The sequence below is a fragment of the Anser cygnoides genome, chromosome 12 (genome assembly GCF_040182565.1).
Source record: "Anser cygnoides isolate HZ-2024a breed goose chromosome 12, Taihu_goose_T2T_genome, whole genome shotgun sequence".
NCBI classification, from domain to species: domain Eukaryota; kingdom Metazoa; phylum Chordata; class Aves; order Anseriformes; family Anatidae; genus Anser; species Anser cygnoides.
This window is the reverse complement of record NC_089884.1, coordinates 20,319,362-20,333,003: the sequence shown is the minus strand read 5'-3', so window position 1 is coordinate 20,333,003 and position 13,642 is coordinate 20,319,362. Positions and strand designations below refer to the sequence as shown.

General features: G+C 43.4%; 2 protein-coding genes across 8 annotated transcripts in view; both read left to right on the top strand.

The window, feature by feature from the left end:
- The first annotated feature begins 314 nt into the window (after positions 1-314).
- C12H19orf12 (chromosome 12 C19orf12 homolog) lies at positions 315-8,367 on the top strand. 6 transcript variants are annotated; one of them, XM_067004441.1, is made up of 4 exons: positions 343-462; positions 1,346-1,388; positions 5,580-5,756; positions 7,354-8,367. In XM_067004441.1, the coding sequence occupies exons 3-4, from the start codon at positions 5,597-5,599 to the stop codon at positions 7,617-7,619; spliced, it is 426 nt and encodes a 141-aa protein (XP_066860542.1). In that variant the 5' UTR covers positions 343-462; positions 1,346-1,388; positions 5,580-5,596; the 3' UTR covers positions 7,620-8,367. The 6 variants fall into 6 exon arrangements, with proteins under 6 accessions (XP_066860545.1, XP_066860542.1, XP_066860543.1 ...); XM_067004439.1 differs by lacking the exon at positions 343-462 and adding an exon at positions 540-870; XM_067004440.1 differs by lacking the exon at positions 343-462 and adding an exon at positions 914-1,007.
- A 212-nt stretch (positions 8,368-8,579) lies between these two features.
- The window catches only part of LOC106039568 (protein C19orf12-like), an 81,802-nt gene continuing 76,739 nt past the window's right edge, over positions 8,580-13,642 (top strand). For both annotated transcript variants that reach the window (XR_010834575.1, XM_067004445.1), the window contains exons 1-3: positions 8,580-9,859; positions 10,896-11,076; positions 13,597-13,641. The gene's annotated coding sequence lies outside the window, so the exon portion shown is untranslated. The remainder of the gene's footprint in view (positions 9,860-10,895; positions 11,077-13,596; position 13,642) is intronic.

Sequence of the window (13,642 nt, the reverse complement as noted above, 5' to 3'; positions counted from 1 at the left end):
ATAAAGCATGGGGAGGTTAAAAAGTCCCCAGTGCAACCACAGGAAAGAGACCAAAATTGTAAGTTATGTTCTTTCCTCTTCGCATCCTGCTTTTTCATCTTCTCAACAAGGAACTGAGGGGAGATGGCTGACTTTAAATCAGAGATGAAATCATAATAAAGACTTAGCTGACAAGGAAACAAAAGCCTCACAATAATCCATTCTTGGAAAACAACAGCTTTCTTAACGTTAGGCAGCAACTTTTTTAGGATTGTGCTGGTGTTCAGAAGCAGCGTGATATTTCCAGAGCCCATATGTGACACGGCTGTTTAACCCTGCCTCAGCTCCTCCTTGATTGCATGTGGTGCTGCACCAGCCTCGCACACCGCGCGTTACCGAGCTGATGACTGACCCAGATGAACAGGATACAAAAACACTCTCGGATGAGCCTGCTCGGACCGCGGATGCCCTGATGGTGTTGTGGTAGACAGGCCCTTCCTTCCTCTTTTCCTAAATAGCTCAGATGGGGCTGGGGGACGCTCCTGGAGACCAGCACACCCGGCGGCACGGCCGTGTTGGGGCTCGGCGGCGGCGGGCCCCGGGATGCCCGCAGAGGAGCCTGGCCCCGGGGGTGCGGAGGAGGCGGAGGAACGGCGCCCGGTGCTCAGCGCTCCCCGGAGCTCCGGGTTCGCCCTTGAAGAAAGCTGGGGCGTCGCCAGGGCCGAGCACAGCCTCGGGGAGCTGCGGCGGGGCGCCGAGGAAAGGGCGGGGAAGGAGGGACCGAGCCCGGGGCAGCTCCGCTCCGCCCCTCGCCCCTCAGCCGGGGTCGCCGCCGCGGGCCGCGCTCCTCCCCCGGCGACGTCTCCCGCGGGCCCGGGGCCGCCGGCCGAGGTAGGAGGTCCGGGGCCGGGAGCCCGAGCGGGCCCGAGCGGGCCCGAGGGAGGAGCCGCGGCCGGGGAGGGACGGAGGGGCTCGGCGGCCGCCCGGCCTCTGTCAGCGGAGCGAGCCTGCGGGGGAGGCCGGGGGAGGTGGGCACAAGATGGAGGGGCGGCGGGCACGGGCGCTCCGGCGGGGGGCGGCTGCAGGCCCGGGGTGCGCGGGGCCGGGGCCGAGACGGCGGCCGGCCCCTGGGTGCCGTGTCACCTCCGGGCCGCGGGCTGTGGCCTTCTGACCGCCCTTTTAGGCGTAACGTCTGGTACCGGCGTCGTAGGAGAACTGAAACAAAAAGAAACGCGAAGCGTGGCTGCGGTGGTTGCTGCAGACGGCTTGTATTTTGTGCTCAGCCTGCTGCAGTCAGAAAGATTGCAGTAAATCTTAACGCGCTAAGGGCGTGCCGATTAATTTCATTTTATTTGTGCTTTTGTAGCGAGTCGGAGGAAGCATCCTTAAAGCTGGACCAAATTCAGAAGGTACCGCTGTAACGTGCCGCCCCAGGTGTCTCTACAAGGGAACCAGCTCTGCTATTCAGCTGTTCTCCGAGCGTCAGCCCTTTTTTCTTTCCTGACTGGAAGTCTGGTCCTTTTGGCTTCAGTGCCAGCTAGCTGACGCAAGTGACCTGTAACTCCTGAATATGTTCTCTGAAATGGAAAACCTAGCTAGGAAAAGAAATAAGTTTCTGCTCAATTGATAGCTTAAAAAAGACAACTGGGTAGGGCTAGCGTTTTTTAAGCGATAAGAAACTTGTGGCCAGCCCTTCACAGATACTTAATAATTTAGCCAGCTTCTACATCGTACAGGAACCTGATGCTTCACCTTTGGGTTTCTTTGCTCACAAAACGTTATTTCATGTGTATTAGAATTAGGTTGGTTTAGGAAAAGAAGCCAGTTTGAGTGGGGGTGTGTGGGGGACACATTACGGTGCTTGCAGGTGAGCAAGAGGCTGAATTAGGCAGGAAAAAAAAAGAACAGACTTGATGCAGGAAAGAAACGATGGGTAGATAGTGTTTATTTATTGGTTATTGATACACATGAGGTTGACTATCTGAGGTAACAATCCCATTTTTCAAATGCAGAATTGTTCATTTTTAGGAATATGCTGAGACATCTCTGTGGCAGAACAGAGCGTTTTCATCTTCTGGTAAACTTTCTGAGTTTCCTGAAGCATTCTGTCATTAAGTCCTCTCAGATGGAGAACCACGGGTTTTGGTAGATGCTAACAACTGTTGCAGGTCTATCCACCCAGGTAGTTAGAGATTCTCTAGCATTTCATTTGACTGCCAACCAAATGTTTAAACCTCAAAATAGTTATACTTTCCTTTATCCCTTCACAACAACCTGTGTATCCTCTGGCTTAGCCATAAAGCATGCAGTAAGCGTTAGCAAAGTTGAGGGGAAACCAATTGCAAAGCAGTTTTCCAGATGAAGAATAAATTGACTTTCTGTAAGAGAAAACGTAAGGGAGAGGGAAAATCTGAAGTAGTTGCTGAACCTGGCTTTGAAAGCTCATCAGGAGCCCAGCTTGCTTTAGGTGTCAGGAAAACTAGGCTCGTGTAGTTAGCTTTGATCCTCAGCAAGATCTGTGTTGTGCTGTCCTGTCAGTGCTGCAAAGCCTTCATACTGAAGAAGTTTGCATGAGAAGTCCTCTGGATTTAGCCCAAAGAGAAGAAGCAAATTCAGCACTCTGGCCATTGGTTTAGTCTGAGATTGTGCTGAGCTGGTGCAGGACACACTCAAGTCGGTTTCCTTCTCGTTGAGAGGAAGAACTGGATTCTGCACCAGTTACAGGTTCAGAGTGCTGGTGTAAATGTTATTCTGGCTGGAAACCTGGTTACTTGTTGCTGTGTTAAAAAGAAATACTTTTCTTCTTGTTTTTCAGCATTACCAGACTAGTGTGCTTTCTACAAGTCGTATATTTTGTTTTTGTTTTCTTGCTGCTCCAGGAAGAACAGAGCAGCCATTTGTTTATTACTTTGAGCTTGGATTTTATTGAGAGACACAATGGAAGCAGAGCGTGTCACTTTGTCACCAACCAACATGCACTGTTATTCTCATACACTGCTGTGTCCTAAGCCTGACCAAAAAAAAAATTAGGTAAAATTAGGAGCTGTGATGTTTTATTTGGGCTGGCATGAAGATGAATGAAGTAGTGAGAGGAATGCAACTATTTGAAGAATTTCCTGCTGTGTGTCTATGGAGCTGTAGAGCATATTTGCTCCCTTTCCCAAAGAGCACATTTTTGTTCCCTGTCAGCAGTGCTTGGGTACTACAAAGATTAGGATAATTTGGAGCCAGCCATTTTAGTGCAAAAGAAAACTTTCACTTTCACAATAGCTATGTTTTAATACGAAACTGTCTGTGATAGTGCTTCACTTAAACTTTGCGCTGGGGAGAGCTGTTCAAGAAAGACTCACAGTTGGTTCGGGCTGAGGAGGTATTACATGCTGTGTGTGGTAAAATCTGCGCTAGAGACTGGAAAATCAAATGCTTGACTATTAGATAGGGGCAAAGTTACATGTGCAACAATAACTCTGTGCCTTCAGTGTGTATGTGATTATATTTTTAATCGTTGTGTGCTTTCTTTCTTCCTGCAAGACCTTTCCTGATGTGTTGTGCAGAAGGAAAGGTATTTGTGTAACGAGCAAGCTTGTTCTTATTGTTCAGTGCCGAGTCCTTTTGCCTTATTTACTGAACGTTCCTTGGACTCTGCTGTCTGTTTTGAGTTTCTTCATTTCTTCTCTTCATGGGCTTTTCTCTGATCCCAGTGCTCTGAATCACGATGTTTCATTGGTATTGAGCTTACTTTTGCAATATGAGATGAGGATATTTTTAGTATCCCTGTCCTCCTAGTATTAAAATATTTGTAAAGTTGAAAGTATCTTCTTGCTGTACCAAACTCAAAACCAAAGATTTATTTTTCAGTGTTTGTTGTTCTCAAACACTGTATGTAAACAGAGCTGTGGTTGAGTTTGGTCGTTATGGTGAAGGATCAGGATTTTTGCAGATAATCTTTCTAGATTGTAGGTTGGGCGTCTGGAAAAGTTAGAATAGTAACTTATTTCCAAAACGTGTGGTTTAAGTGGCTGGCTTAACAGCACACAACCATTAGTAGCAAAATAAGGGGTAGGATCTTTTTTTTTTTCAGGGAAGCATTCAGTTTTTTTGTTTTTTTTTTTTTTTTTTAAGGAAAGAAGCTATAGTATCTCTTCATCTAGTCTCCTGCCTTGCTCACTGTACTTGCTGACACCTGCAACACTGTGCCATATATGTTCTTTAATATGTAATGTGTGATAATGCCAAAAAGAATTTTTGCCACCGGTGGCATTGGTGGCACTAATGGTTAGCCACATGTGGGGGGATGTCTTGGCAATGAGAGGGTTTGGGTAGTGCCAGCAAGTGAACGAGGTAGAAGAGGCCTGATTCCAGAGAGATCATTCTCTGGGTCAGGCATCTACCCTGGGCTGGAGATTTTTAACTGCATTTAACGGGGCTGTGATTCCATGACTCCTAGAGAGCCAGTGGAGGCAGTGTTTCTATTTGTGGCTCCTTTAGCATAACACAGCTGAAACTGGGAGCTCCTTCTTCATAAACAGCCACGAGCATGCTACCTGCAGCGTTTGCTGCTTTGTGCAGCATCTCCTGGCTCCTGCTGAGTTTCCCGTGGCCCACGTAACTTCCACCTGGGAAGACAGAATGCCCTGGTAGGGTTGCCAGCTCACGCTCTGCTGATGGAATTTTCTGAGGAAGCGTTCCTCTTGACCTGTCCTTTCTGATCTTTCCTATTCTTGTTCCTTTCCCGCCTCTGCCTCCTTGTACAAATGAGAGTTGTTTTGCTTGTCTGGTTGCAGTCCCACCCCCCCGTACACTGACATTCCTGTATTTCTGCTTCCTTTTGGTGTGTCCCGTTTATTCCCAGTCCCAGTTCTCTCTTCTGCCTCCTCTTTCCGTCCCCATGGCTCTTCCTGTCCAGGGCAGTGGTTGAGTCACCATCCCTGGAGGTCTTCCAGAAGCATGTAGATGTAGAACTGAGGAGCATGGTTCAGTGGTGGACTTGTCAGTACTAGGTTAAAAGTTGGACTGGATGGTCTTAGGGGTCTTTTTGAACCTGAGTGATTCTACAATTCCTGCTCACCGTAGCCAGACCTTGGTTCAACAACCCCAATCTTCTGCCAACTGAAATCTTCATGCAAGTGTTTCAACATGTAAGAAAATGGAGCGAAGTAATAACAAGCAAATAATTTATGGCAAGAATTAGGACAAAGAGAAGATACCTGGCAGATCTGTAAATTACAATCTACCAGTTATATTTGAGGCTCTGCTTGGTTGTTCTCCTAGAGCCATGTGCAAGGCTGTATAAACATGGTAATTGCTTGAGACTAAGATAATATGCTGTAGAATCAGATAGAAACTTCAATCTTCCGTTGGTATTACTTGCCCCTCCCTGTTCAGTCTTCTGGATTCATCCTCTGGTCTGTACTGTGGTTTCAGCTGCATTTGCACTACCTATAAGCTATCTGTTTTTGTGGAAGGGAAAGAGAAACATTTTTTTTCTTCTTTTTCCCAGTGACTGTTCCTCTCCTTTATTACTCTGATAGACTCTAGAACTGTAATTCAAAGCAGCAAGAGTTGCATCAACCAAAACTTAACTTAAATATCTTTTTCAGGATCATAACCAGCCAAGATGCCCATCAGGGTTGATGATGTGATGCAGCTGCTGTGCCATGTTTCCCAGGAGAAGGGAATGAAAGCTGCTGTGAAACACTCTGGTCGAGGAGCACTGGTGGCGGGTGCAACAGCATTTCTTGGGGGCTTGATGGGAGGCCCACCTGGTATCGCTGTAGGTAAGTGTGTTTTGATTTAGGAGTAAGAAGTGTGGTTAAGTCCCTGAGTGAAGAAACTAGTAAGTCTTATGTAGTAGGTACAAGTTGAAGTAAAGGGGTGTGTAGTGGCAGGATTTCATGCAACCGAGCTGTTTCAAGATGGCATTTAGTATTTTAGCTGTTCAGAAGGGTGCTTTTAAGAAGGTGTGCATCAAAAGGCACGTGTAGGTGTTTCCTTTCAGGGTGACAGAGAATTTGCTGATATAAATTCGTTTGCTGAGAACAGAAAAGCATAAAAAGGTTAGAAGTTTAGATAGTATTGGCTCCTTTGAAGCCCTTTGAATGAGCTACTAGAAGTTTGTTTGCTTTAGGTGGGTAGAGTGCTGGTTCCCATATGCTGAGGTGCACCGGTGTCGGAAGTGTAGCACAAACCTGAGAGCAAGCTAACAGGCTCTGAGCTTGTTATTGTGAGCTCTGCTCCGGCACTGCAGTAAGGGAGTGGAAATGGGGGGTGAGGCAGTGGCAGGAGCGTGAGAGACGGTGGTAGCAGTCATGGCGGGTGAAGAAGAGCAGCAAAATGATGTTTTATTTCTGTATTTTAAAGCTACCTGCTATCCGTTTCTTGGTGAACTTTCTTCCCCCATCTGGGATTCTTTCTAAAAATTACAGAAAGGCTGAGTCTAATAGTAAAGGACTGTCTCCTCTGTACCTGTTGAACCACACTGCGCTGGGGAGTTTGAAAGGTGCCTCGGCACTGAAGTTGCATGTGCCTCAGCCCTTGAATAGTCTTTGCTCTTGTGAGCACTTCCATAAATTTAAAGGGCTTATTGATATTGGAGTAAATGGCAATCTCTGGGCAGCATTGTAAATTGTGTGAGTTGCTGTTAAAAAGCATTGTTCTGTAAGTTTGGTAGCCCTTTGAAACAGAATGTCAGTGTAGGGCCATGACACCGACTTTTTGTTGTTAGTGGTCATAATCGTATCAGCCATGTGGGATCGTTCATCTTGATGACCTGGAACCACACTTCTTACCAGAGCATTTCTTGGTCAGCTGGGGTGGGGTGTTGATTTGGTTGGTGAAAGGTTGAATGTGTCTGAATAACCCCACAAAGTTGATGGTCTTAATCTCTGTTAGCTACCTTCTGAGGTGTGGACTTCATGGGTGCAGTGGGAAGCTGCTATTTGGGGCTTGGCAGAAGCAGAAAGCTTTGATCATTCTGGGAATCTATAGTAAGAGATTATATGTTAATGGCCACTGATGAGGCAGTTGTTAGTGCTTGTGTTTTCCTTGGGGAGGGATTTAGGTAATAATAGAGAATATCCTGAGGAGACCAGTGCCTTAAGGAATGCTGTTTTGTTTCTGATTTATAGCTTGAAACTGTTAGCTTTGATTGTGTGGAGTTCCTCTGTGATTGTTGTTGATGGAAAAAGCTGTAAAAATCCTTCTTGGTGCTTTGAGTGAACATCATGTGTAAACCTTGTTGAAAGTAAACACGCCTCGTCCACACAACTCTGCACTGATTTCTTATACAGGTGGGAATGCCTGATGAAGCCTCTGAATAGAAATTCAGGTTTTACCATTATTTGCTAGAGAGTAACATCTCTCTCTGTTTTCTAGGAGGAGCGCTTGGTGGATTGCTTGGTGCCTGGATGAATAGTGGACAGTTCAGGCCAGTCCCTCAGATATTACTGGAATTGCCTCCTACTGAACAGCAGAAACTCTATGATGAAGCAATGGATATACTCAAGCGCTTAGACTGGACAGATGTCGTTCAGCTGACTGCTCTCGTAATGGGAAATGCTGGTCTCCAGCAGAAGTTGGCAGGAGTGGTGATGAATTACCTCTCCAGAGAGCTAAGAGCAGAGATACAGTATGGAGAATAAACCTTTCCAGATCAGGTTTTTACATTGTAATGAATTCTACTCTGCAATTGTGATTCTTCAACGTAGTAATTATTAGTTATAATTATTAATTATGAAGTTAGGCAGATCTAAGTATTTTTTTCGGTTTTTTTTTTTGTTTGTTGTTTGTGAAACTAGTCTTTTGTATTATCCTGTTATGTAATTATGACTTGCCATGTAATTTTGAATTAATGTGCAACAGAATTGAGTTCAAAATCATTGAAGGGGGAGTTACACTTCTCTTAAGGTAATGCAGCACTAGGTTAAAAAAAAAAAAAATCATTGTATTTTATTTAGGAGATGTAAAGCATTTCCACAAACAGGATTACATTTCTTCTGTAACGGCCCATAGGTGCCAAAGTAGCTAAGGAACATTGAATAATTTTATCTTTTGAGTTCTACAAAGGAGAGTTATGAGAAAGTACTTCTACTGTGAATTCAAAAATCTCAAGCCTTTATTTTTTGAGATATTTTTTCTTGAGTATTCCTTTCTGGAAGAAGTGAAGCCAATACCTAAAGAGACAAAGCAACAGGAAACTACTGTACATAATTAGTTGTTCCTGGTGTCCTAGAACGGGAAGGTATGGCAAGAAGACTATTAAAAGGGGAGGGGGGGGAAATCTGCCATTTTTATACTATCTCTATTATTAGCTTGTCATTTTAGTATCGGTTTCCCACCTGAATCTGAACATCTGGTCCTCTGTTTTCATTAAAATATTCCTAAGAAGCATCGTTATGGCCTATGTTTTGCTTTAGAGTAAATGAACTCTTTAAGAACTGGGCACTTAATACCTTAGCCAGTAGTTCACCATTTGTTTAAAGGCGCTTGAGAAACAAGTTTGTAAGTAGAAAAATGTGCAGATGTACCTTTTTTTTTTTTAATATTGGAAAAGTGAAACTGCTCTGATAGTTTTGTTTTTCCCCTAAAACAAAGATTTCTCTGTGTGTTTCTTTGAGGTTTATCAAAGTTAAAAGCTTCCCCACTGAAAATTCAACACAAAAGTTGCTGTTGTATACATTTGATTAATTTACTTCTGCAGGTATATGTTGTCATTAGTAAATACAGTTTATTTTCCTGCCTGGAGTGCAGGGCAATGATTCTTCTTATCATTTGAAAAACACTTTTTCAGTGAAGTGAAAGACAGAAGCAAATGGTAAGTGGGAACTTCCTACCTTGTAGTAGTTTCATAATACAAACCTAAAATCAGTGGGTTTTTTTCAGTTTAATTGACAGATTACACACTGCAATTTGCTTTTTTAGGCTTCACATGCTCTGTATACCTATAAAATACTATTTTTATGAAGGCAGATACTTTTATTTGCAATTTTGTGATTATTTCACAAATTAAGTTCACTCTTTCTAAAATAACACCCTGCTAACGGCAGCAGATGACTGAATGATACAGTAAGAGAGAGAGCCTGGCCCTCTTGCAATTGGCAGTTCAAACACAGACATGAAAAAATTTGACATCCGATTGCGAAGCACACCGTAGAAAAGATGTTGGTTTCAATGAATTTATAGTAGTAGCCACTATTTAAACAGATCACCAGCAGATTTCACAGTGGTTTCAGACATCAGGATAGTGACTTTCATTTTATATAGGTATTCATAAATCGGGGCCCAGAATTCAGGTACAGAATTCATTTGTATGGCTCATGCCAGTGTCATAGCCATGAAATGGAGCTTACATTATGTGAATACCAGTCCTGCTCTGTCCAATGTTACTCTGTTTCCTAGGGTATTCTTTCAAATGCTTTTTATTAGACACTTAGAAATGTTAAACTGTTTTTAATCACAAACTTTCAGCCTTCACTGTAGTGTATAGGGATTATGAGCTATAAGTATATGAAGAGGAACCTAGTCTAAGTTGTTCAGAATTTTTTTGGGGGCCAGTCTAGCTTATGTTAAACCTTACTGCCACTGAGCTCTTGAGGAGCTTCATACTCTGTGCTACAAAGTAACATGCTCTTAGCCATTATAAATTGAACTTGCACAGGTTTTCAGGTGACTTGAAGTAGAGTCAAAAAGAAGTGATTGAATTGTTTGTTCTCTGTATCGCTATTTAATAGGTTTAATGTACATGGAACTCCTTGGAAGGTGGTAGCTACCTGTTTTCAGAGTGGTAGGAGTAGGCTTGCAGCAAGATTTGCAGTTTGGTCTGAAATACTGTTCACTGCTGGTAATAGAAGAAGAAAGAATGCAGCTCAGCTGTTCATCTCAAGTGAGTTTGGACATACAAGAAGTAGTAAATAACCACCTGTAGTGAAGGAGACCTTGATATGTAGCTACTGTGGGAGAATGGGCATGGGAACCCACAACATTCAATGTTTTTATTTTAACAATTTATGGCAGTTCATGCTGTTGAATGCTGCAGAAAGATCAAATTATTCCATATATTTCTGACTACGGACTCAGGCTATAGTGTCCAGGTCACCACAGTATTTGCATCTTAGCATTATTGGGGTATTTGGGCAAGTTAAAAGAACTGTTCAGCAAATTTGATCATCTGAGGAAAAGACCTGTGCGAGAATGCGTTAATATCAATCTGTTACTGTTCTTCGGTACGTACGTGGTTGTCCACCTCTGCATCCCTTGTCATTATTGGAAACAGCCACAGGCAGGGGATGACATCCTCTGAAATCTATTCCAGCTGTATAATGTCCAGGCTAAGTGTAGGACAGAGACATCACCTAGGAAACAAGGTAAAGCAGTGCCAGCAGTTTCAGGAAGCAGCTGAGAGAGTCACTATGGGGAGATGTACATATTTATATAACGAATCCATCTGTGATGCTGGTTATTAACCTGTGTTGGTGGTAGATGTGACAGAATCAAGCTAGATTTTTCACTGGCAGATGGTGTATTTTTAGGTAATTTTTCTCCTCTGTTCTTTTTTTAGCTATCTGATTTAAAAATGGAAATCAAGCATAATTATCAAGTGTTACGTTAGCAAAGAGAGGGAATTTTTATTTATATGCTTTATTTAAAAGTAATCCTGAATTCCAACATAGATCAACATAGAATAGTCATTGAGATATGCCATCTAGTGGCAATTAGCTTAATTCTTAAATTCAGCCTATCTCTGCTGCCTCTATGGATAACACAGCTATTTATTTCTATAAAAAGTGGGGATAATTTTATTTTTTCTATTAATCTGTTAAATCCTTGGCTTCAATGAATTTGCATTAGATCACAAATATCAGCCCAGCTATGACTAGAATTCAAGTACATTCCCTGATTAAGTTTTTTTTCTTTTTTAGTGGTATTTATCTCGTGAGCTATGACTGCCTGAAGTTTACTGCAGCTGTGTGTCACTTTTCATTGCAATGAGAAAATGCCCAATCAGCAAGAGGAGGGCAGTTCTGCCCTTATGATTACTGAAGGACAGGTGGATTTTGTGAGCTGAGCACCAGCCAGTTTGGAAAGAATGAATGACCACTGGTGAGTTGACAAGCCAGGTGAAGCCACATGCTCTGCCTGGGCCCTGCTGCCTTAGGAACAGTGCTTACCACTCACATATGGCTGGCTGGTCCGTGCTTAATTGCTGTTCATGTGGGTCCTGCTCCCCTCTGGGCTTCAAAGCTGTCATTTTGATACCTGCTATTATCATCAAGTCGGAAAGACTTAGTTTATAAGCAGCATTAAGTCATTTCTTGGTGAAGTTTACCAGCCACGTCTCATACTGTTTGTGGTTAACCAGCCTCTATTCCTGACAGCTTTCGTTTTGTGTAAGCCTAGTTTTCACAGCTCATGTTTTTGTTAAGTCAGTGCTTCATAGATTTCCATTGCAAGTCAAGTATTTGCTATGAAATCCAAATAAGTTACAAAAAATTTAGACATACTAAAGACTGGGCAGTTTCTGAGAATCCTATGAAATTTCTGTGCTGCTGCATTGCCAAGTCAGTCATCCAACAGGAACAGCAGTATTAGAAAGCTGTGTGACACAAAGAGCCTCCCTCAGCTGAACGCTGCTTTGGGAGAGGCTTCTGGTTGGGAGAGGCTTCTGGTACAGCACTACGATGTGTCTGTTTTGAGAGGCTTGCACGTGATTTTCCCTTTGAGCCTTCTACAATTGCTTACTGAAGATTCCAGTGTCTTTGCCAGGTTTGTTAAAATTGTTCAGTTTGTTCCTCTAGAAAATCACATAAAAGTCACTGACAGTATTTGTGTTCATGCAGCAAAAGAGCAAAACTCATGCTTCTTTTATAGCTAAAATCAAAATTGGTTCAAACAGAGAACAAGTTTAATAAACAATGATGACAGGAGCAAGGTGAATGACAGGCATCCACTTTTCACACCAGAGAACTGCTTAAAAAGGAAGTTAAAAAAAGATTTAACTGTGAACTGATTTGGATATTATTTGGTTAATAGTGTACACACAATGCAACCTGTTTATTACCCTACTATTACCTAATTAACAAAAAAACAAATATCCTCCATGTCAAAGGTAGGTAAATCATTCAAATATTGGTCTATGCTACATGCACTACTGAAATTTTAGTTCAGCTGGCTTTTGCTTTGCAGGCCAATGTTCTGTTAGTAACTTTAGCAACTGCCAAGCCTGTTCATGATGGCAGGACAATGCTGTTGCATAGCAATGCTCTCAAAATTCCAGCTTTACACGTACCAGTGGTAAAGAGAAGCTGAACATTGCGTTAGGTTAAGTGAGGCCCAAGAGCACCCTTGTCCTTGGCAGGCTTAAGGAGTGTTTGGCTGTGAGAATTCTGTCCTTGCGAGTCACTGTCAGAGTGCAGACTTTCTGAAGGGTCTTGTTCCCAACTGCATCTGAGAATTCTAAGCTCAGTCCTCTGGGACTCTCCTCTCCAAGAGGAGAACTAGAACCAGACCTTCAGCTAAGGACAGGGAACAGGGTGCTAGAGTGGTGCACCATGGTGGCATGCTCTGCTGGCTGCGGCATTGGCTAATTATCATCATATCATATCATATATAGAATGGCTCAGCTTGGAAGGGACCTTAAAGATCATCTAGTTCCAACCCCCTGCCATAGTGTTCTGCAGTGTGTATGCCTTGCCAACAGAGGAGGGTCTGCTGGCTCAGAGAGTTTGTCTTTGTCACATCAGTTCTCACCTCTTACCCTAGCATGCAAGGTAACACAAAGCAGCATTATGTTGGCAGTTTTTGAAGGTCATCTCCCTGTTCTTCCAGGACTGCAAAGCAGTGGCTGTAAAGGGCTTTGCTGGTGAAGAGCAGTCACAAACCTGAGTCTTCATCTTTCAAATACAACTCATGAGCTGCTGACAAGAGGGGGTGCTGTGTAGCTGTCTTTGTAGGGTTTCCTTCTTTCCAGGGACAAAAATAGTATCTGGGTTTCCTCTAGGTGCAGGCTGGTTCTCTTCCCTCCCTGCCTGTGCTGCAAGTGCCTTCTCACTTTGAACAAAGGATTGTTTTGGAGACAAGTTTTGCTGATCGACTTCTGGCAGATTGTTTAAGGAAACTGACTGATCTGCTGCAGCAAGAATTTTCTGGGTGACTTGGGCAGTCACTCAGCTCCCCCGAGTGACCTGCTTTTAGGTGGGATGGCAATGACAGTGCCAAGTTACTGGTGGAGAGCTGTGCAAGGTGACAATTACGTCAGCATTGTGTTGTTATTATTTGAGCATTTTGTTCAATATTGTTTGAGATATTTCCAGTTGTGTGGTGTGTGATACTGTCCACTATAACTTGATTACATTCCACTGTACCCTGGCAGAACTGCATTCCCTTTTTATAGCTTGCACTTCATAGCTCCTGTCGTATGTGTTTCAGTGCACCAAAACACAGGTGAGTAGGAATTGGTGCTATCACCTCCTCCTGTTAACATTCATCTCACTTTTAGAGAGGAAAGCTCATGGTCCAGAGGGCTTGGGTGTGCTAGGATAGCTCTTCTTTGGAAGTGAAATTCTGCTCAGTACACATAGCGTAAAAAGCTACCAAGATTCAACTTGTTCATATTTCTTTCAGATGACAGCTATTTGATGATTGCAACCCAGTGACTAGATGATGATGG

Bases quoted from the DNA above. Each gene is read 5' to 3' on its own strand.
- C12H19orf12 (XM_067004444.1), top strand. From the start codon at position 5,597: ATGCCCATCAGGGTTGATGATGTGATGCAGCTGCTGTGCCATGTTTCC. The intron at 5,757-7,353 runs GTAAGTGTGTTT...TCTGTTTTCTAG, and splicing joins CCCACCTGGTATCGCTGTAG to GAGGAGCGCTTGGTGGATTG.